The sequence below is a fragment of the Trichomycterus rosablanca genome, chromosome 10 (assembly GCF_030014385.1).
Source record: "Trichomycterus rosablanca isolate fTriRos1 chromosome 10, fTriRos1.hap1, whole genome shotgun sequence".
Classification (NCBI taxonomy): Eukaryota; Metazoa; Chordata; class Actinopteri; order Siluriformes; family Trichomycteridae; genus Trichomycterus; species Trichomycterus rosablanca.
In genome coordinates, this window is record NC_085997.1 from 24393861 (window position 1) to 24417495 (window position 23635).

Sequence of the window (23635 nt, forward strand, 5' to 3'; positions counted from 1 at the left end):
GTGGGTCCAACTTTTGGGAATATCTGGGCACATCCCGCACAAGACTCCGATCCATTGTGGAACCACAGCCGGGCCACTCAGACATAGCTAATCATGTCTGTATGTAGACCCCTGATGAGCCGATCCCGAAAGTAGTGGGCTAGCTTAATTTACCGCTGCACCACCTAAGCGCCTACTTAAATACTTTCTAGTTTTTGCTGAAGTAAAGTTTATTTCCAAAATGTATCACTTACCTTGCCTGACACTGTTAGAGGATAGCTTTGAACAAAAGTAACATAGCGTGGGATCTTAAAGTGGGAAATCTGTTAATAAATAAATAGAAATCAAAAGATTACATCAATATATATGTACCTATATGATATTCAGTCATGTTCATCATTTGATGGTTAAAACTGATGTTAGAACAGGAAATATGTAACTGACCTTCCCTTTGCAGAACGCCTTGATGTCCTCTGCAGTGCATTCCTGACCAGTCTTCAGTTTAATGCAGGCACAAACCTCCTCACCCATCCTCTCATCCTTCACCCCAATCACCTACCAACAACAGGATATGTGACTTTGTTTCTCTGAAAACCCTGTGCAATTATTTGATTAGATGGTGATCATTGCATTAACTTATTGGTACTTCTGTCCTGAGATAAGTAAGCTCTGCACTTAAATTGCATTGTACCATCTTACAGCTTTGTTATGATGTATTCTAACACCAGCAGTGTTGTCTGTGTCAAAACTTGCATTTGTTGTTGTGTAGGAGGCCAGTGTATAATCCTCCTTCTTAACAGCAGCTGGCGTTGTTCTTCCTGGTGTTCGTTCTCTTTAGCCATAACACAATACTTGTTTTTAATAATAATTCCCCATTAAAGTTAATAGGACTTAAAAAGACACTGTGTGGCCAAATGCCAGTGGACACCAGACTATGACTTGTTGGACAGCCTGTTCTGAAACCATCTGCATTATTATTAATACCCTCACCCAAATAATGACCACACCACCACCCACTCTTCTAAGAAGGCTTTCCACTAGGTTTTAAAGTGTTCAGAGGGAATTTGTGCCAATTCATTCAATAATGTGTAAGGACAGGCGCTAATGTTCGACAAGAAGACCTGCCTCACATGATGTTTCAATTGATCCCAATGGCTTTTATTGAGGTCAAGATCAGGCCTCTGTGCAGGCGCTATGGACCTCGCTTAGTGCACAAGGGCACAGTTAGGCTAGAACTTAAGGAAACCTAAAGCTGGAACCTAAATACTTAACAAAATATAACCTCAGTGATGCTTTTTATTATTTCTTGTGTTTTTTCTCACCATATAAAAACAATCCAATAACTTTGAGGTGATCTGAGACAAAATGTCACAATACCACAAACTTCTTCTAGAAATCCTCTACAAATTCAGCACCATATATTTACTATTTGTACTACTAGCTTGCTATTTAGGAGCTGTATAGAAGATAGATGGATAGATGGATAGATAGATAGATAGATAGATAGATAGATAGATAGATAGATAGATAGATAGATAGATAGATAGATACTTTATAGATAGATACTTTATTGATCCCGATCCTTGAGAAATCAACAAGTTAGCATGATATTACCACATAGCTTTAGTTAGCTGACGTGTGCATTTATTCATTCATTTTTACCAATTCGTCCTGGTCCAGACACACCCAGAAACGCTGGGCACTTGACAGAAATGCATCCTGGAAAGTATCTCAATCCATAACAGGGAACCACACACTTACATTTCATAACAATAAGAGTTGCTGTTCAGTAAGGTTCATGACTAACAATCAGCAGCTAGACTGTAATGATCATGACAGGTCTATTACTTATAAATAAGCTAAAAAGCTGACACTGTAGTGGGGGGTGCCACACAAAACCAGAGTCCTAGGGACTGAAGTTTAAACCTTGCCTCAGGTCACTGTCTCTGATGGGTTTGGCATAATTTCCCAAGGTCAGTGTTCTCCAAATTTTCACCTTCAAAATGTGTTTGGTTACTTTAATTAGCCCCTAGGAGTAAGTGACCTAAAAAAATGAGTGTTAATGTGTGACTGACAGGCACTATAGCCAGAGTGTATTTCTGCCTTGTACCCAGTGCATCTGTGTGGTGCCGGATCCACTGTGATCCTTATTAGAATAAATGGGTTAATAAATTAGTAAATAAATTAGTAAGCAAAGAAGTTCTTCATCAAAGACCCTTTTTTGTATTAAATGTTTATGGTGTTAAAGTACAGAACAAAGTAGCAGGCAATGAAAAAGCTCAGGCATGCTGTGCATGTATGATCACCTGTGCTTCCTGGACTTTAGGGTGTGTGTGCAAGAACTGCTCAATTTCAGCAGGATAGATGTTTTCTCCTCCACGGATAATCATGTCCTTGATCCGTCCTTCTATCCTGCAGTAGCCGAAGCAGTCCAAACTGGCAGTATCACTGTGAAACATAAAAACGCAAAATTCAAATACAAATCAAAGAACAGTCCACCATGCTAAAAGTAATATAATATTAATTCATTCATTGTCGGTTTTGCCACCACTTTATCCTGCTTAGGGTCGCAGTGGGTCCAATTCATTGGATGAAAAGCTCGCCAGTCCATCGCAGAATAACAGAACATTTCATACCCAAACAAACCTACCCGGTTTTATACCAGCGTTCTTTAGTAATGCATTCTCGGGTCTTGGCTTCTTCTTGCCAGTATCCCAGCATGACACCGTAACCTCTGATCATCAACTCTCCTGGAGTTCCAAGAGGGACAATGAGTCCAGTTGTAGGGTCAACCACTTTTGCCTTAAAACAACACAAAACAAAAACGACCAGCCTTGCGTTATATAGTTATCATGGCCATATACAAACTAATATGTGTATATGCATTTATTTAGATTTTCACGTTTTACCAAGGCTTTATACTGTATATACAGTGGAACCTCAATTTAACGGACCTTAATTTATCAGATTTCGAATTTAACAGACAAAATCTGGAAAAACAAATGTCCGGTCCGATTGTTTAAAATTCCCCGAGAAGCATACCAAGATCAGTAGATCAGTAATTGTCTGCTAGCCAGCGCACGTCTCTCTGTTTACATGAGTGATAGGCTTTATTTTGTCGGGAGGCTCACTTTGTTCTCGCCTTTTTTTTATGTGTTTCATGAATCATTTTTGCAAGTTCCAGTGATTAGTTGTGCACCAGCAGCACTGCTCCAGTAGCCACCAGCAGTGCTTCAGACTCAGAATAAATTCAGAATAGTGGATACCCTGAGTCCCCACTATACAATCACAGCAAAAAAACAAACATCTCCTCCACCACACAAAGTAAATACAATTTCTCCCCAGTAGTACAGTACACTGATTTTAATTTTTATTTACAGGTTTTACATTACATATTTACATATCTATTTACATTTTTCATTTTAGTCTTTATCATATGCTCATGTTTAGCACTTTTGTGGACCTTAGTGCTGTGTTTTTGTACATTTTCACACCCCTTCCTGCAAAAATCGGACAAACACATTTTATGGACCATGGCACCCCCCTTTTAGTTTGTTAAATCGAGGTTTCACAGTCATTATAATTAAAAATAATTCCATAGAATTCCATATGTTTCCAGTGCATACATCCATACATACGTCTACTGACACTTTTATTTTGAAATAACAATGACAAAGTACATAAACATAAAATCTGTAAAGGAAAAAGTGTTCGGATAATAATAACTAACAACATTTTAACTTTGTTGAAAAGCCACTGTTTTAGCCTCAGGACGCCAGCAATAAATAATCATGAATTAAATTCCCCTTGAGAAATCAGAATTCCTGTGGTTACGGGGTCCCTCTGGTGGTCTTGGTGGTGCAATTTTAAAATGCCCTATTCTTAATAAGATTTAAGTCAGGAAACTGGCAGACTTGAGTTATTTTGACTTTAGGTTTGGGGTATTTTTTTTTAAAGTCTGGATTTTGTTTTTGGCCACTTAAACTGAATTCTCTTCAATTATACTATATGACCAAGAGAATGTGGACACCTGATCATTAGCTTGTTGTACGTTTTATTCCAAAACCATGGGCATTTATATAGTATATCAACAATATTATATATTTCTGGAACATACATATTAGATTTATGGTTTTTAAATGATGTGCAATGCACTAGTACTAATTGCAAAAGTGGTCTATTATCATGATGCACCCACCACCATATTTCACTGTGAGTATGGTGTTCTTGGAAGTATTTGTGCTGAATTATTGCAGTAATTGCTGGTTATTTGAATGCTGTAGTTTCATACGTCACAAATTTCACCTTTACGGCATAGTGTGTCAAATATAACGTCACTATTAATTAATTTTACATATCAGACATGGTATTTATTAAAGCAGTTTTTTAAAAGAGATATTTTAAGAAGTAGCCTAATGTTGAGTTTTCTTTATTGCAACAAATTTCCATTGCACATTTGTACTTAAAGTTTTGATAGTGTACTGTCCTTATATGTCTCTATTCTATGTTAACATATAGTATACCTTTCTAAAATTTTTATTAGATCTAAAATATGCTGACACCTGCATTAAGAGTAATTCCTTGAATACCTGGTACTTGGCGAATAAATAAATATAATGATTGTGGTATATTTTGTGTGCTTTTATCACTAGTTATTAATAAATTATACTCTTTACAATATTCTCTGTGTACATTTGAAAGTGCTAGCTAATATTATGCATTAACTGTTTTTTGTTGGTTTGCTATTCTCTTTTATTATTTTATGTGTAAATAAACTTAAGGGATGAGCTGATGTAGAGAATGTGTTTACCTCAAGGTGATGGCCAACACATCCAACAGTCTCGGTTTTTCTATCCCAGTTGTCTACTGGGAAGCCACAGAAGGTTACTGGACTGTTCTCTGTGGTGCCATACGCAATCTGTTCAAACACAGCAACACAATTTGACACAAAGTATTAAAAACAAAAGTCATGCAGAACCATTCAAAACCAGCCACTCTAAAAATAGAGCAAAACTGTTTTTAAGCCACTCAGCACCCTTACTCAGTTTCAGACAAATCTATGTCTGGATTCGAATGTTTACACCTTTCTGTGTATTGGGTTTCAGTGTCCAGCCTCAGTCTGCAGGCTTTGCCAAACTGTCTGTAAGGGCGGCAGCCAGCTGTGTCAGCATGTAAAGGAAACCTGGCCTGGAGGGCAGGTGAGGTATGTGGTGCTCATTTGAGAACTGGCTAGTCTGTGACACTGTACTAAGCTTTGATGAACATCTCAACACTGAAGTACAAAGTACTTCTAAAGTAGTAGCAGTGGTGACTTTATAAATGTATATACACATTAATCAGCAGGGATCATTTCTGACTTAGCACAGTTCTGAGGAAAAGTCAGCTCTGAAGACTTATAACAGACTGAGATTGGACCTGGTATGAACTGAAATGCTAGAAAATTCAGTTTCTCAATAAAATGTTACATTTGTTAAGCAAACACTAGATTCCACTTGTCCTTAGGGCAACCACTGTGTTCATAAACACACTGAAGTTAGGGCCCAAGTGCTCATAAACCCTTGGGCCAGACATTTTACTAACATTCATGGCGGACATGTATGATAAATGAAAATCACTAACATAATGCATTTTTTTATGAAAAAAATGATACATTTGACCTTTAACTGGTATGATCATATTTATATATGTGCATGTGTGTGGTAGCCCTTTTTCTTTACAACAAGAAAGTCCTGGGTTCAATTCGCAGGTGGAGCAGTCCTGAGCAGTCCTGATTCCTTTCCATGTGGAGTTTGCATGTCTTTCCCGTGTCTGCGTGGGTTTCCTGCGGGAGCTCCGGTTTCCTCCCACAAGTCCAAAGACATGCAGTCAGGTTAAGCGGAGATACAAAATTGCTCTGAGTGTGAGTGTGTTAATGTATGTGTGTTTGCCCTGTGATGGACTGGCAACCTGTCAGGGGTGATTTGCTTAGTAAATAGGACCCACCGTGACAGGATGAGTGGTGGTAAAACAGACAGTGAATGAATGCATTTTACAAGGCTTTTATCCAAATAAATACAATTTACAATCGAGTCAGAATACTAACCAAGTGCAGGTTAGTGGCCTTGTTTAAGAGCCCAACAGGTGGTAGGTATAAAACCACCAACCTTTTAATTAATAACTGTACTTATACAGGTCCTAGGTGCCCAAGTGGCACAGCGGGATATTCTACTAGCACACCAGTGCTGAGATTCTGAACTCCTCGGTTCAAAACTCGGCTTTGCCAACAATCAGCTGGGCACCATCTAGCAGGCACAACGGGCAGTGCCTGCAGCAGACACTAATTGGCCACCGTGTCTGCTAGGGTGGGATGACCGGACTATGTGAGTAGAGTCTTTAAACACTGTGCAAGATAGAGGCGCCTGTGCAGAGTGCATGGGCAACAAAGAAAAGGTCCACAAGGGGTCCGCAAGGACTGTGCACGGCTAGGAGGAGGTGTTAACAGAAAATATACCCTCCTCGAATGCAATCAGGGATCCCCAGCAGCGGAAGTAAAATGGGGAGAAAATGCATAACTAAATAGAAAAAAAAATGTGTAATGATCCATACTGTAATAGGACAATAATGAAAGACAGGTGGTGTAATGCAGACCAGACATTATTCATTTTATTCCTTTTGCTTAACACATTTATTGATATAGACTATCTGCAATACACTTTTGTTATTGCAAACATGGATTTATCAAAAAACAACTTATAATTTTACTCTCTGCATGATTCCCCACCTCATACAAATGTATTAACTATTCTTATTATATGAATATGGTACGAGACACAATATGAGTTAACAGTCCTTCAGATACTGATTCTACATTCAATGGAACAGACACACCACTCAAAGTGACAATGAGACAGCTATGACCTGTGTAAATAACCCCACTACACTGTTTTGAACTAACATCCAGCTGCATGCATCTGGCAGATAAAAGCCAGCCTCATGATTAGAGACACAGATCCCAAACCCTAACAGAGCTAAAATCAACAGCAATACAGTCATTTTCTTATTCCATTTAGATGTCAGCTTGGCTACATGTTTATAAATATGGAATGTCAGACAAACATATCCCTACAAATTAGCTGATGCTTTAAAATAAGTGTTAATACTCAAAGTGATTTACCCTGCAGTGGGGCTATGTTGTTTGTATCAGAGTCATGCTATTGAAAGGATTTAAAACATTCTGATCAATCAAAACCAAGTATTCAAGCATGCGGTAGTATGAACAACAAGGGTTCTTACATGACAGGTGTTTTGCTTTTCCCTCACTGTGAGACTGAGCATGTCATTTAGGCCTTTCACATGATAGTTGCACAGCAAGAACAAAGCAATTTTGCTGTGCAAGTGGCAAGTTCAAAGCTTGTCTGAATACTCTATTTCTACACTCTGGGATGTACTCTATGATCCTTAAGGCATGGCTTTCTATCTGTACCTCTTCTGCCAACACACACAGACACCTTTTTGAATGTCACATGTAGGTTTAAGTGTTGTAAAAAGTCCTTGAGCTTGGGAAGGCACCATATAAAATAAACATTTATTCATATTATTAACAACAATACACAATATTAACTGACAATAATGACAGTGTATTCACTGGGTCAACATTCAATCAGCATCTAAAGCGCCACCAATGACACAAATTATTCATATGATGATTAAAAACCAAGCATAGACATGGCAGCGAGAAACTGATTTACATTTGAATCAGTTTCTGATTCTCACATCTGCAGTTTCTGATTCTTATGCTCATTCTCATGCCTGCAAGACTGAACTTTGAGTGCAGCAGCAAACTGTGAAAACCAAGCGCCAAAGCAGTAAATCTGCACTAAGTGCAGCTCCTTAGGAAACAATAGAATGGTGTGTGTAAATTTGCAGCACATCATGTGAATACAGCTTTAACATGTGACTGTATAACACAAATTCCTACATGTAATGTTTAAGGACAAGACAGATATAAGAAAAAATCTAGCCACAAGTGTTCTTTTGTAGTTCTTCCCAAAAATTTTAACACCAAAGCAATACAATAAAAGGAAATCCTGGTTATTTACACCGAACCTATTTTCTTAGGTTTTTGTGTTATCAATACATGGTCTGACACACATGACTATGTTAATGCATGCCAGTACAAATTTTAAGCCTCTGGCAGGTTCATTCATGGTCCCCACCCAAGATGACTATCATTCTACTGTACAATTTTCATTCCATTGACTCCCTTGTCTGCTCAGTTCCCCTGGAACAATCCCAACTTTTACTCAGTCAAATAAATATTTAATTAAACAGTTAATACAAAGACTTCCTACATGAATAAAATATTTATATTAAGTGGCTGACAGTGTTGGTGTGGATTAAAAGGCTGGTTTAAACTAAAGCATGTCTGTTCTGTAAAAGCATAGTTAAAAACTTTTCTGTTGGAGGTAATTACTATTTTAGGGACATAATGTGTGTCGCTGGCTGTTACATGCCTACTGCAATTTTTCCTAAGCTGATTGGAAAGAGAAATATTTTTATTTATTTCCTTTAGGGTGAATTCCATTTTTAATGTGTGCCAAAAGTCTTATGCCTTTCACATATTGCCTACCTATAGGAAGTTTGATTTCTAAAGACATCTTACTTCCTCCAGCATGATTACTTAACATAAAATCCCAAGCTCAGGCCAAAAAAATCTACAAGTAAACATTATAAACCACAGGGTCAATCAAAAACAGCCATTCTCCATTTTTGTTATCAATGCATGGTCAAACACATATGACTATGTTAATTCGGGCCCACCCAAGACAATTATCATTCTACTGTACAATTTTCATTCCAATGACTCCCTTGTCTACTCAGTTCCACTGGAATAATCCCAAATTTTACCCCTTTGCAGCACTGTTAACTATATTAGTAACCACACATTCCTCATATCTGAAGGCACTCTAACACCTGCACGATTTAGTCTATTTTAATTAAACCCGGGTGTGGTTGCTCCTCTGGTACGCTTTATTTAAGTAGCACAACCTGAGACCGCTTAAACGGGGTGGTCTTGGCGTGGTTACAAATACATTTGAGTCTGGTTCAATTACAGTGAAAAAGTCGTATATTCGTGATTTAACCCAAATGCCAGACATGCCTAAAAGGCTGTACATTATTGGTGGCTAGATGGTATTATTATGTGAGGTATTTAAACTATTTCCTGACATGGCAGTGGAAAACAATCCCACAATTTTTGTTTTAATAATGCTAAATATGGTTAATAACTTATAGCTTTATACTACACCATGGGCAACATGCTTTAGACAATTCAGTTGAGCATATGTAGGAAATTAAAATGAGGAGTAAATGCGTTGTTGGAAAATTATAAGAAATTATTTATACGAATTTTCAACAATGCCACTGACCTGGTCGGGTACTCTATATTTACAATTTGTCTTTCCTGAGGGAATGTTGGATGGGGGTATCACTTAGTTGCCACTGCAACACAAACTGTATGTTTGAAGTGATGGAGGAACACTTGAAGATTTGTGTGTTTGTTTATGTGTTTTACAACTCTATTTTCGCTTTACCACAACCCTACCAAGAAACCAATAAAATCTACAAACAAAAGTTACTCAGTAATGCCCATCACTCTAAAACTCTGCATGGTATAAAAGCACTCCACATTTTTTTCAGCCTGAAATACCTGGAGTATTTGAAATAGAAGGAGATATTTTTGCAGAAGAATGTGACAGACAGAATGAAAGCAGACCAATTTAAGTCCAACATCTGGCTATGATTATGTGTTGCAAAGCAGTCCACTGCCTTTTCTCTTAACGCTGACTGCTAAGCAATAGAAGCTCTGGTGAGAAATGCATTGCAGGCTCGTCTAACCACACAAAAGCTGGCACAGCATGTAAACAGCTCCAGGATTCTTATACTAAAAATAACTTTAAAAATAAAAGCAATGTTCCCACTTAAAACTCTACCAGCCATGCACTATTAGACCACACAAGTTAAGACTGTATGGTACGAATAGACATAATTTGTCTTTAAAGATGCATTTATATGATTTAATTTTTTAAATGCCTTTTAATGTTTATATACTTCGTGCAGTTTTCATGTTTAAGTATTGTTAATTTTCACTGTAGTTGGTTGTTATATTGGTTTTTGGAAGCTCTGCTACCGGTCAACTGGGTGCCACAATTAACAGTGCCTGCAGCCCACCAAATATGCCACTAAAGTCTGCTGGGTGAGAACAGACCGGATTAAAAAGGGGGTGGAGTCTTCAATGCTGTGTTTGTAGCCCAAGGCATCTGCACAAAAGTGGGAAAACACAGAGATCAGTGTGTGACTCTCCGCCTGCAAAACTAGCTTCATGCGCGAATCCACCAAAGTATGGGTAAATAAGAAGGGGTCAGTGGACTGCGCACATGTCAGAGAGAGCATGTGTCAGGCTAGTCTAGCTTTCTTGGAGGTGACTGGGGTCTCCAGCAGCCGAAGACAAATTTGCTATGCTAAAATTAGGAGAAAAAAATGGGAGAAATAATTAAATAAAAAATAGAAAATAAAAGATACCTCTATAGATCCAAAGCTAAGAACACACAAAAGAGTCTGGTTTTGTATTTGTTGGTTTTTCTATTAAAAGCTAGATATAACTTTTTTTCTATTTATTAATGCAATTTTTATCCATTTTCTCCCGATTTAGCGTAGTCAATCTGTCTTCCGCTGCTGGGGATCGCTGATTGCATTCGAGAAGGGTATGTTGCCTCCTCCGCCCCTAGCGCAGTCCTAGCGTAGTCAATCTGCTTTTCGCCCGTGCATTCTGCACAGGTGGCATCAGTCTGCTAACCAGGGTGCTTGCACAGCGTTAGAAGACCCCACCCACATAGTCCGGTCATCCCGCCCTCCTAGCAGACACGGTGGCCAATCAGTGTCTGCCGCAGGCACTGCCAGTTATGCCCACTAGATGGTGCCCAGTCGACCAGTAGCAATGCTGAGTTTCAAACCGAGGAGTTCAGAATCTCGGCTTATCCCGCTACACCACCTGGGTGCCCAGACATTACTAGTTTGTTATTACTTCAATATGCAACTTTCCCTTTTTAAACATGTAGATTGGCGACTTTTTTTTTGTGTTGTTGCGCCAGCAAATGAACTGCTGCAAATAAACATGATCTAATTCTCAAATACATATTTTACCAGTTAATCCAATCATGATTTCTACATGAACAGAATATTTACATAAAGTGGCTCACAGAGTTGGTGTGGATTAAAACACTGATTTAAACTGAAGCATGTCTGTTCTGTAAACAACACAGTTTAGTTTCTGTTTGGTGTAATTACAATTTTAGGGGCATAATGTGTGTCGCTGGCTGTTACATCCCTACTGCAATTTTCTCTTAAAATGATTAAAAACACAATATAATATAGAATATTTGGGTCTATTCCATTCCAATTCCAGTCTTTTTCTGTTCATATATTGCTTACCTGTTGGAAGTTTAATTTCTTAAAACATCTTACTTTCTCCAGCAGATTACACAACATACCAATCCCAAACTAAGGCCAAAAAATCTACAAGTAAACATTAAAACCACAGTGTCAATAAAACAACAGTCATTCTCCAAGACTCAAGTCAATTCTTATGCACTGCCTCTTTTGCAGTCTCACACCCTCTCTCCTCCTTACTTTTGCTCACCTCTAGCTCTTTCCCAACCTCGCTACATTCTCGCTCCCTCTTTTTATACTGTGTGGATTTCTGCTGCTGTCTATCCAACTGCAGGACTCTTCAGTACAGCAGGAGGACAGAGAGAAGAAACAGGGTCATCATGCAGGTTTCAAAACTCCAGTTACTACTGTGTACCCAGATCTTTACCACCTTAATAACAGGTATCCAGAGCCAGTGTCCCAGTCCATGCCACTGTCACGGTGACCTGCAGCATGTCATCTGTGACAACGTAGGTCTGAAGAAGATCCCCCGCATCACTGAGGCCACGCGCCTCGTCAACCTGCAGCGCAACAACCTGGGCTCGCTCGCTACTGGAAGCTTCAGTGAAATGAAGGGACTTATCTCGCTGCACCTGCAGCACTGCCAGATCCGGGAGATCGCCAGCCAGGCTTTCAAGGGCCTTAAAAATCTCATTTACCTCTACCTCTCCAACAACGAGATCAGCACCATCAAACCCGGGGCCTTCGATGACCTCACCGAGCTTACCTATCTTCACCTGGATGGCAATCAGATCTCAGGTCTTTCCAAAGGCATGTTCTCCCCCCTGATAAATTTGTTTACCCTGCAGCTTGACAACAACAAGATCAGAGAACTGCAATCAGGAATCTTCACAGGTGCTAAAGACCTGCGCTGGCTGCATATGAGTCACAATGAGATAAGTTCAATTCAACCTGGCAGTCTTGACGAAGTTGAAAACCTGGCCATGCTTACTCTGGATCAAAACAAGCTGTCGACATATCCCGTCCAGGCCATGAGCAAGCTACGTGTCGTTGAGGAGCTCAATTTGTCCAAAAACCCATTGCGTTTGATTCCTGATTATGCATTTAGAAGCTTTGGTCGGTATATGGAAAAACTGCATCTCAATGATATGGGACTGGAGAAGGTAAGCTGCTCTGTCTTGTATGCAGATACTTTGGATGGGAATAAGATGGTTACAAAATATTTAGGTATATTTATATCTGATGCCAATTTCAAAGCCATAGTATTGGCTGACGGATAACAATGTTCTAATAAGAATATATCTTAGTAACTAGCCGGACTATTTTGCAATACTTGTCTTCGTTTTTAAGGGACATAGGAATCAGGGTGCGGGGGAGATTGAGAGAGCTGCACCCTATCAAATTTTTTTAATTAACTTTAATCATTTTTCCTCCACAAAAAAAACAAAAAATTAATTGATTTATTTGTCCACTTTTTAAATATAATATTTTAATTATACTATCACTATATAAACAACATTCTAGTTAAAAATAAAATACAAATTTGTTTCTTTATGTATTTGTTGGTTGTTAATTTGTTCCCTGATTATATTACTACTATGTATTGCCTAGCAATGAATTATCAATGGAATTCTGCTATGTATCAAGTGTTTCCGGGTGGCACCAGACTTAAAGAATTAATTCATTGGGCCATTTCCAAACTATCTTTTGAGTTTTGATTCTTTGTCTATGTGAATGTTTGTCATTACACTTATGGCATAAAATACATCAGTGGATTGGACTGATATTAAGTCTTTCTATTAGGGTAAAACATTTCTAATTATTTTGATCAATCCTACTTAATGATGCAATAAGACTTATTACGATTATTATTTTTAAATGCCATTTTTTATTATTGGCTTTGCACAACTTTAAAAAAACATTTTGGCCATTTGGAATTAAAGTAGAAAAAATATGTGTTTTCTGGGCTATCCCTGAAAGCTCTCTCTATAAAGTTCTCGCTACATTATGGTCCGGTTTCCTTGTGGTCTGGCATATGTGAACGGAGTGTACATACCATATTTCTGAGCTAATGAGGCAGGTAAGAAACCACCTCATGAATCAAGTCATAAACTGTCTCCCTAAATGGCTAAATGGCTTTTAACATATTTGTTGGTTGTTTACTTTGTGAGAACACCAGGTTTTGCTACAATTTAAAATACAAATACACTATACGAAACAAATGAATGTGGACACCCATCACCCACCACTGAAACTGTCTGAGAAAGGGAAGGCTGGATCAGAAATCTGTTTTTGCTGCTGTTTTGACTTCTGCTGTGTGAAGCACTGTAGGAGTACAAAGAGAGGGGCATGGTCATCTGCATGCTGTACAGTTCTCTATAAAAGTTATGTTCAGACCAGCAACGAAGTGACATGACAAAGCATCAGTGGAGCAAATGTTAGCTATGTAAAGTGGGTATGAAAAAATTAAGGAACTTTTAACTTTATGCAAATTAGGAGCTAAATGAAGGCGATTACCAAAACAAAACTGAGCATTGAGTGGTACACACATTATCTCCACCACCGTGAAATGGTACACTCAGTATACATTGATTTGTGATGAAATTGTTATTTATATATGCTCTGTTGATACTAGGCAGTAAAGTACGCTGTACTGCCATGGCATTTTTTTCCCTTTCTTTTTTGGTATCAGTTAAACCATGGCAACCAAACGCCCTTAGGTGATGATGATACTACTGGTGAGAACACCGGGCGATAAATGATTAAAACGACAAGAAGCAAAAAATCACTGCCGGTCTGAACATAGGGTAAGAAGATACTGCTGGCTGGTGTAAATAGAAGACAGGCAGCTTCACACACTTCAGGCTTGTGCTAGCCTGAGGACCTCCCCGGCCAGCAGGGGGTCATGCAACTGCGCTGGGTAATTAAAAGTATCCAAATTGGGTCAAATTAGTTAAACAATTAAAAAAAAAAAAGAATCATAATTGTTTGCCTAGCTACTAACTAGTGTCAATATGGTATAATGTAAAGGAGATTACTGGTTTGGGATCAACCACGGTTTTTGAAGGGTACTGTGCATTGACAACTAACAAAGGATTTTTTTGTTCCATGTGTATGTCATGACACGAAAACGCAATGAATGAAAGCAACTGCAATATCAAGTATATTTTTAGCATCTGTTTGCTTGCTGGCTCCAATCCAAACCTGCCCTCCATCGACTAATTAACCAAGTGTTATTTTGAAATCTGTGATTTTCCCCTCACCAGAGGCACCCTGTAAACAGGTCAGTAAAGGTTCGGAGACAGGTAAATAGTGATGGGCTGTTTTGAGGCTCATGAGCACAGGTATTTTTAGGATGTTTTTGCCTCATCTGAATGCACAAGTAGTTCTTTGCTGTCGCTTTTGGCATGAGAGCAGGTTGATGGAGGAGAGGTGCGAGAGGGCGCAAAAACACTCTCTCTGTGCTGGAAGTCAACTTCCATACCATTAAATTTCCAACTTTTCGAGCGATCCACTTGATTTCCTTTTCTTTACTGGAAATTTCCAAAAAGTCCCCCTAATAAGCACATCTTTTTGGACTTATGCATCACAAACACACTCCCAATGAGACAGCATGTCTGCGATGTGTATGCACCGAAACCACCCTGTTCCTTTAGGCTGAACCTTCTTCACACCATGCAGCATCGCTCTGCCACCTTGGTGAAGTTTTTAACAGCCTTGCAAATGCGTATGAAGTTTAATGGAGGGTTGCGATGGCAGTACAAAAAACGTTTACACAGGAAGAGCCCTGGTGAAGGCATGTAAGAAGTCTTTCATAGAAAACAACCTCTCCAACCCCCTCACTTTCAAAAGGGGGGAAATCGAAGCAAGATGTGGCTGCAAGTAAATGAATTAATAAAATGCACATTGACCAAACACAATACATAAACACTGCCTGGAATTAATTCCACATGAACAGAACTAGAACAGGAACTGCAAACTGTCAAAACATGCTGCTTATTTGGCAGAATTTCATTTCTCTACTTAACCAAGACAAAAATACACTACACAGTGGAGGAGACTGAAATCCGGATTTAAATTACACAGTACTTTTAATCAACTGAACATGAAAAACTGGTAGAAGTGGTAAGGACAGTTAGGATTAGTGATCCAAGATTGAGGTCTGACATCCGAGCTCTGCCAAACTGCCACTGCTGGAGCCATTAGAATGACTCTTAACTCTTTCTGCCCCGGGAAGATAACTGTTCTTCCATAGGTTTGGTTTGGCTTTTTAAAAAGTATGACAAATCTACTAGGTCCATATATACATACAACAGTTATACGTCACTTGGCACGTTCAGTCTATTTTTCAGTTATAGCCGTTAACAAGCTTCCTTCTTTATTATCTCCACAGCTGTCTGCATTGCAAAAAAACAGCCACAGACCATAATACCACAATGTTTGACAGTAGGTGCTGTCAAGGTCAAGGTGTTGGGTTTGAATACCTCAGCTTTTTTCCACCAAACATTTACCAAATGGCCAAAAGTATGTGAACACCCCTCCTAATTATTTAGTTAGAGTGTTTCACCATATTGCAAACAGATCCCTGAACCCTGACCTTAACTCCAATCAACACCTTTAAAATAAAGTGAAACATCAATTGGGCACAAATTCACACCTTGTAGATGTAAAGTCAGGGACAATCGCTCGTCTATTGCTGCTGTTTGAGTTGGTCATCTTCTAGACCTTCATCAGTGGTCACAGGACGCTGCCTACGGGGTGCTGTTGGCTGGATATTTTAGGTTGGTTTTACAGAAGAAATACTTCTGTTGCCATGTTCCCATTTTAAGTAGGGAGGATCTGTGATGTTCTGGGGCTTTTTCCAAAGGTCTTGGGAATCTTAGTAGCTTGCATGGCATAATGACTTCCACAAAAAGCAGGATATTTCAATTTTTAATCAGTCAGCGTAAGCCAAGAAGCTAACAGTGGGTCACAGGTACATCCTTCAGTACTGAAAGTCATTTGAAGTCACACAATGGTGGATGTATGATAACAAAATCAAGATTTACTCAAAACCCGTGGGGTCAACTGGTTAATTGCTGTGAATGGTCCAAACTTATCCTTTAAAATAATAGTTTTTACTGTCAACAGATCAATGTATTTCTTTCAGGTTTTTTTTTTTTTTTTTCAAAGAAATGAATTGTGCTCTACTATTTATTTCCATCTAGTTCTCCAATGCTGCTTTTGAGGGTGTGACAGCACTAAAGTCTCTGCATCTTGAGAATAACAAACTGAAGACTCTACCAAACAGTCTGGTTTTCACCGCACTGCAGAACCTCACCCTGTTCAACAACCCATGGACCTGCAACTGCCAGTTAGCCAACCTTAGAAAGTAAAGGCAAACCACCTCTACATCAACCACCACAGACAACAAAGCACTTAAATCAACTATTAGATTTGATCATCAGATTTAAAACACTAGCATACATTTGTTTCTTTGCATATCTAGATGGATGGACACCGGTCGTCATCGCACTGATGCAGTTTGTGCATCTCCTGGAAATCAGAAAGGCAAGCAAATCAGAGACAGCACTGCTTTCAGCCGGTGCAAAACAAAGCCAAAAAAAGACAAGAAGAAAGCACAACTCTGAAAAGGTAACTGATTCAATTCACAGTATGAATAAAATATAGGTCTTAACCTAAGAAACCAACAAGTTACATCAGTGTTGAAATCAATCTTCCTCCAGTTACTTTCTCCAAGATGTTTCTCCCTTTGGAACAACTTGTTTTTCTGCAATAATTACTCATAAAATGTTGTGCAAACTTAGTAAACACAATCTGCCAGACCAACAAACAATAAAACATTGTAATTATTCATTGAACCCCTTAATTCCACATTCCAGACGATTTTAGATCCACTTTTCTATATTTTTGCATTGTTAAACATCCAGATGTCCTTTTAGAGGGCAGAGGCCTTCACTGTTATAATTATGTCTGATGCCAACTTTAAAATACAGTGGCCATCTCATAGACTCCATGGTGAAAGTGGTCTTCCACTATTATTTGAGTGGTCAGTAAACACCAGAATGAAGCAAAGCACCTTCCACAACTCCCTTATTAGCAGATTTAAAAATCATTGAACTTTATTGGCATGGACCTGTCTGAAGGTACACCGGTGAATACAGCTGTTTAAAATGCAAAAACTGACCTTAATCCTTATCAGCTCATCATAATGTATGTATTATTATGGATTTCCATTGATTTGTATCCATCCCTACAAAAAAAAAAACCTTCAAGCACTTTATAAATGAGCAAAATACGTTGTCAGTTAATCATCTCCTTGGAATAGAATTATGTGTGTGCTCGATTGGTGGCCCGATTATGATTCTGTCCTTGATTCCTGTCTGACACTAATAAACTGTGACTCCCATGCTGAACTTTGGGTCTACGGCTAGTGCCAGCCCAGGATACCCTGGTGTTCAAGGGGTTTGTAGTGTTCGCTTGGCTATTTAATTTGACTTCTTTCTTTTTGTCTTCCACAGGAGTCTCAGAGCAGATGCCTGTCCAGTGGACCGGCTTCATGTGCACAGAATGGAAGAAAGGCTATTTTGTACTTCAAATCTGTCCATTTTTAATGTTTTAGTTCTATATTGTGGCATGCATGTAAACGTGGTCCGTTCATAATAGAAACACAGACTTTTGCCTAATTCTTTTTATCAAGAGTTAATGTCCAAAGGTCAATGGGTTACCATGACCACAAGCTTATAACAAACAAAGTATCAAACACATCCAAGCTTGAGATAAGCAGAGCTTTTGGGTTAGTACTAACAATGCAGAGAGATAAACAATTACATGCATGTAAACTCCATTAATTGAGCTACAGTATTTACAGAGCAACATACACTCATTGTTTGTTTTTTTTAACAGCCACAGTTCTTCATGGTCAGCATGTTTTTAGAAACTATTAGTAACACTTCTGATATTTCAGTTCACATTCACATGATTGCATCACACGTTGGCAGCAGATTTGCCAGTCTTGTTCTCTCATTCTGCCACACTCACAGGTGCTCAGTTGGATTCAGATCTGCTGACTAAGGCCAGTAAAGTTCACTAAAGTTATTGTCAAGTTCAAGTTTGAGATTTAAGATTGGCAAATTGTGGCCACAAAGGGATGCACTATGGCATTATGAGGGCCAAATACGCACCTAGAAAATATACCTCATAACACCACTTCCAACACCTGTTAACAATTAATTTATAATAACCCTTTAAGTGAGAACATTAATTAAGAAAATACCTGGTGGTTCCCAACGGTCCATGCATCATTCATTACCGGGCCACACAGGGAAAAAAAAGAAATGATTAGAAATCGTTATAAAAGCAATGAAAACACTGCTTCCATTTCCAACACACTTTGGTGTTACTGTCCCCCATCACCCCTAGGTGGGAGTGTCTCGTTACAGCAAAAAACTCAGGGTACCCACTGATTTTACATTATTTGTGAGTAGTAATGTTATTCTATTTTAAATCCTCCTGCCCCCCGCCATGCTTTTGCAAAATATACTGAAATATATTAATAAGGGTATTGCTGAATATTTGCAAGCCACCGTATTGTGTACATTACCAGATTATCTTGACATTTACTTTACTGTAAGAGCTGCTCGTTATCGCTTTCCAATAAACATCCAGGTAATCTTTACTGATGTGTGATATAGTTGCCTGAGTGACTGATGTTCTGATCTACAGAATGATACTGCCTAGTACAGTAATACTATTGTTCAAGCTTAGAATGGATAATAATGTGTTTTATCTGGGAACCACACAGGAATCCAGTTTGGCTACTAGGAGCGCCAGTCCATCACAGGGCATCACACACCCACGCATTTACTCATTCAGTTACATCTAAGGGCAATACAGAGCAGCTAATCCACCTTCTAAAGGAACCCGCATGGACACAGGAGGAGAGTACACCAACTATTTAAAGACACTAAGAAATAGTTTTAACACAGGTTCCCACTCTAGTCAACGTTTTTATTTTTACATCAAGAACACAGAGGTGCCAAAACAATATCTGATTATCCCTTCAATACACAGGCCACAATATTTTGTGTGCAGTTAAAAGCTGCTTAATTTCAAACAATATTTTTTTTCTTTTTTAACTTATTCATGACATGGTATGTTTGTATTACACATTATATAAGTATACACCTGACCATAACGTTGCTAAACATCTCATTCTAAAACCATGGGCATTAATATGGAGTAGGCCCCCACTGCAGTGTAACAGCCTCCCCTCTTCTGGGAAGAATTCATCCACAAAATTCACATGATTTTAGAGTGTGTCTATGACCATTTGTGCCCAAACAGTAAAAAAAAAAGCATTTGTGAGGTCAGGCAGGGGTGCTGGTCAAGAAGGCCTGACAGACTTGCAATCAACATTGCAATCATCATTCAAAAAGTGTTTATTAGGGTTGAAGTCAGGGCTCTATGCAGGCCAGAGAAGTTTATTTACACCAAATTCTTCAAACCATGTATTTATGGGCTTTGCAGTTAGTCTGGAACAGGAAAGAGCCTTACCCAAACTGTTTTATGTAGCCAATTTTACAGCAACAAGTTAGTAATGAGAGTGGCTTAAACATCTGAACGTAATCATTGTGGTCATATGATGGCCACAACAATCCACAACAAAAAACATCTCTTTGACTGTCAGTAAAATCTTTGCATTGCAATAAAAAGGGGGTTCAGGACAGCGTGTAACACTTGTTAACAGACTCGCATTCAATTTACACATGTCTTACTTTGGTCATTTAGTAAATGCATCTAATTAGAATTTTATCTGTTGTATTGTTTCTTAATCATAATTCTAACAACAGTATCCAGGTTGAGAACTTCACAATGACATAAAGGTTGGCAACGTCCTGTACAAAAGTCTTTTGTGATTTCCATAAAGATGCATGATACTGACTGCATAGTATAATAATAAGTATTAATATATTAATATAATAAACAACTAATGTAGTTTAATTTTTAAAATAGGGAACGCTTGAATAAAAAAATACACTTTTGTGAAGTCATTTGTCTCCCTCTAGTGAATCAGAATAGCGTTCAATTTATTGCTAATTTAATATTTCAATACTATAACTTAATACTTCAATACATTCCAAAATATTGTGAAAGGCCTTCCCAGAAGAGTGAAAAGTGGAGGCATTGTAAAGCTCATGGATGTCCATCAAGAACATGATCAGGTTTTACATTAAAGTGTGGAAGTGTCACAGTAAAAAAGCTTGATTGTACCACAAAGTGTCCTAACTCCTACTTTGTTTATTACCATGATGCCTTGTTTTACACGTATAAACCTGATTAACCTGAATTTCCCTTCAGAAATTATTATAGTGTTAGTATGGAACTCTCAATGTGGACAGTATATCCCTCTGAACATTAAGAAAACGACCACTTGGTGTGCCTGGAAAATGTTCAGATTCTATATAGCCAGCAGTGCCATATTTTTCTATTAATCAATTCTTTTGTCCTTCAATGGGTTGTTAAATAAAGCAACTAACACTTGTAGTCAAATCCTTTTAAGCCAATGATTATTACAGTGATACAGTACTTGGCTGGCAAAGAGAAATATACTTAACAAAAACTGTATTACAAATATGTTACATATTTTATTCTACAACAGAAGCCATAAGCCTTCATCATTAGAAAATGAAAGTGATTTTTCAGACTTTATTAACCCACAAAATGTTAATCATATTTTTGACATTTTTAATCTGGAGCCAGTACTTACAGTTATTTCCTTAATGCCCATGACTTTGACGACCTTCCTTATTACTTCAGGAGGACATGGAGAACCAGCAACAATTCCTGTCAAGTTACAGGACACATAACATTGTATAACATGCATTATATTTGCATAGTTCAAATTAATTAGTAAAACTGTGGATATTTCACAGTAGAGCTCTTTAAAATCAAATCCAAGTCTGAGATGTGCGTTTGCACCGAATGACTTACCTGCTTCAACAGACGACAGGTCAAACTTGGCCAAATCAGGCTGACCAAGCATATCTATGTACATGGTTGGGGTGCCGTACACAAACGTGCACCTGCAACGAATTAAACATTTTTGTTAAGTACACATACTGTATGTAAATCATAGAAAGAGACAGTGGACAATGCAACTGCTATTGGCTAGGAAACTTTTGGAAATGGCCTAGGAACATAGCTACACTTTTATACCCAGTAATCTATGATTTCATATGTATATAGGCTATGAAAACATCTTTATGCCCCACTGCAATCCCATAATAGCAGGTCAGCAAGCAAACATTTAGCAGTCTGCAGCACTGGTTACATGTACAAAATAACATTGGTGACTGTTCTGATGGAGTGGGTACTAAATAGTCTGTAGCATTTACTCATCACAGCCAAGTATGCAGGCTGACTAACTGTTCACTTGCTCACGTTAAGACATAAAAAGTGGGATTTAAGTACCTGACCCAAATAACTATATTATGTACATAACAATACCACATTAAACAAATCGAGGTTGTGGAGTTTAAACACTCACTTAATAAAATGAAACATTGTGTTCATGAATGTTTGTTTCTTAGTTATGAGGTGGAATCTGTGGGAAAATTATACTTTTATAATGTGGTAATACATGTGGCCTAATTATGAATCTACTGACTTGTGACCAAATAAAGTACCAAATCTTAGTAAGGTTTTGGGCCCCTACAAGGCAGCAACAGCTTCACTGCTCTATTGTGCAGGTATTTGACCTCAGAACCGCAATTAGGGTTTTGGTGATAGTGATGGAAAGCACTGGATAGCGCCTGCACAGAGATGGTGTATAATGGAGATCGGTGCATGACTTAGCTCAACAGCAAGTTGGAGCATGTTAGTTACAGCCCTCCTCACCCGGAGGTGGAGGTCTGCTGCAATCGAGGTGAAATACGACCTGGTTATCGGATACAACGAGATTGGGAGAAAATTGGGGAAAATGCATAAATAGAAAGAAAAAAAACTACATATTGTGTTAAATGTTGATTAAAAAACCCTATAAAATAATCTATAAAATAGATATAAAAAGTAAAAGTACAGCTTCCTGCTTCTAGGCACATTTAATTGCATAGATGTTTTCCACACTTCAAGTATGATTACAAGTGACCTGGCATACATGCTGGAAATAGAAAATGCAGAATGAAATCAAAGTAAGATAACATGCTGGCATACTTTTCATTCTGCATGGCCGCGAGGTTGGCCCGCCCATCATATCCAGTGGAGGGAAAGACCAGCGTGATACCATGTACTGCCATCACCATTCCTCCACCTACTGAGCCAAAACAGTGGTACAACGGAACTGGAACACAGACTCGTATCTTTTTCTGTAGAACAATGCGGACAGCCAGTCAAGAAATGCATATCTACTGCAAATCATTATTTTTCAGACAAAGTTTTATCAAGTTTTATAATATAAGTTTTATCAGACTTTTTCTGTCTATCAAGCATCGCTTCACCTACAAGTGCCAGCAAAGGGTTTTAATCATCTCCAGCTTGAAAAAATAACAAACTTAAAAAATAATGCTACTGAAATTGGCTTACTATTTTATTCAGTTCTTAGTCTGATGTTTTAAACACTATTGTGTATTTTTCTTTTGCTTTAATAGCTAACAGTGCACCAATTGGCTCAAATGCAGATCCTAATTTTTCTTTCAGCCATGCAGCAGTTACAAATTTCTGTAGCATATATTGTATTGTCTCTGAAATTCAATATCGGATGCAAAAAGCATGATGCTAGCCAGACTAACCCTTCTCAGTAAAACAAAAAAAGTGCTCACTGCACATACAGCACTACTATGCAAGTGTGTCCAGTGCACGTGCTCCTGTAGGATGACTTTTAAGAATACTTATAAAGAAATATTGGCTTGATAAGGGATGGTACTTTTTACTTTTTAGGAACTTTTTTCACAGGTTTATAATCTGGGGCACCCGCTAGTTCCGCTAGTGCACCAACACTGGGGTTCCGAACTCTCCGAGGTCGAATCTTAGCTCTGCTAATGGCTGGCAACTTGCCTGCCGAGTGGGAAAAGACCTGACTAAAAAAGGAGGTGAGGTCTTCGATGCTGTGCAAGGGCCCTGGTTAGTAGTCTGAGGCGCCTATAAAGAAGTGGAGCAACTTGGAGATCAGCGTGTGACTCTCCATGTACGAGACTGGCCTCACATGCGAATCCACCAAAGTATGGTCAAA

General features: G+C 38.5%; 2 protein-coding genes across 2 annotated transcripts in view; one reads left to right on the forward strand and one right to left on the reverse strand.

The window, feature by feature from the left end:
* The window catches only part of acsf2 (acyl-CoA synthetase family member 2), a 31972-nt gene that overhangs the window by 3014 nt on the left and 5323 nt on the right, over positions 1-23635 (reverse strand). Inside the window, exons 8-15 of the mRNA XM_063003707.1 lie at positions 22621-22772; positions 21400-21491; positions 21176-21252; positions 4790-4897; positions 2630-2781; positions 2286-2427; positions 424-534; positions 234-302 (exon numbers count right to left, since the gene is read on the reverse strand). Of these exons, the coding sequence (XP_062859777.1) occupies positions 234-302; positions 424-534; positions 2286-2427; positions 2630-2781; positions 4790-4897; positions 21176-21252; positions 21400-21491; positions 22621-22772 (903 nt within the window). The remainder of the gene's footprint in view (positions 1-233; positions 303-423; positions 535-2285; positions 2428-2629; positions 2782-4789; positions 4898-21175; positions 21253-21399; positions 21492-22620; positions 22773-23635) is intronic.
* Positions 11787-17983, forward strand: chad (chondroadherin). Its single transcript, XM_063003706.1, has 4 exons — positions 11787-12569; positions 16614-16777; positions 16895-17040; positions 17928-17983. The coding sequence occupies exons 1-3, from the start codon at positions 11787-11789 to the stop codon at positions 17034-17036; spliced, it is 1089 nt and encodes a 362-aa protein (XP_062859776.1). The 3' UTR covers positions 17037-17040; positions 17928-17983.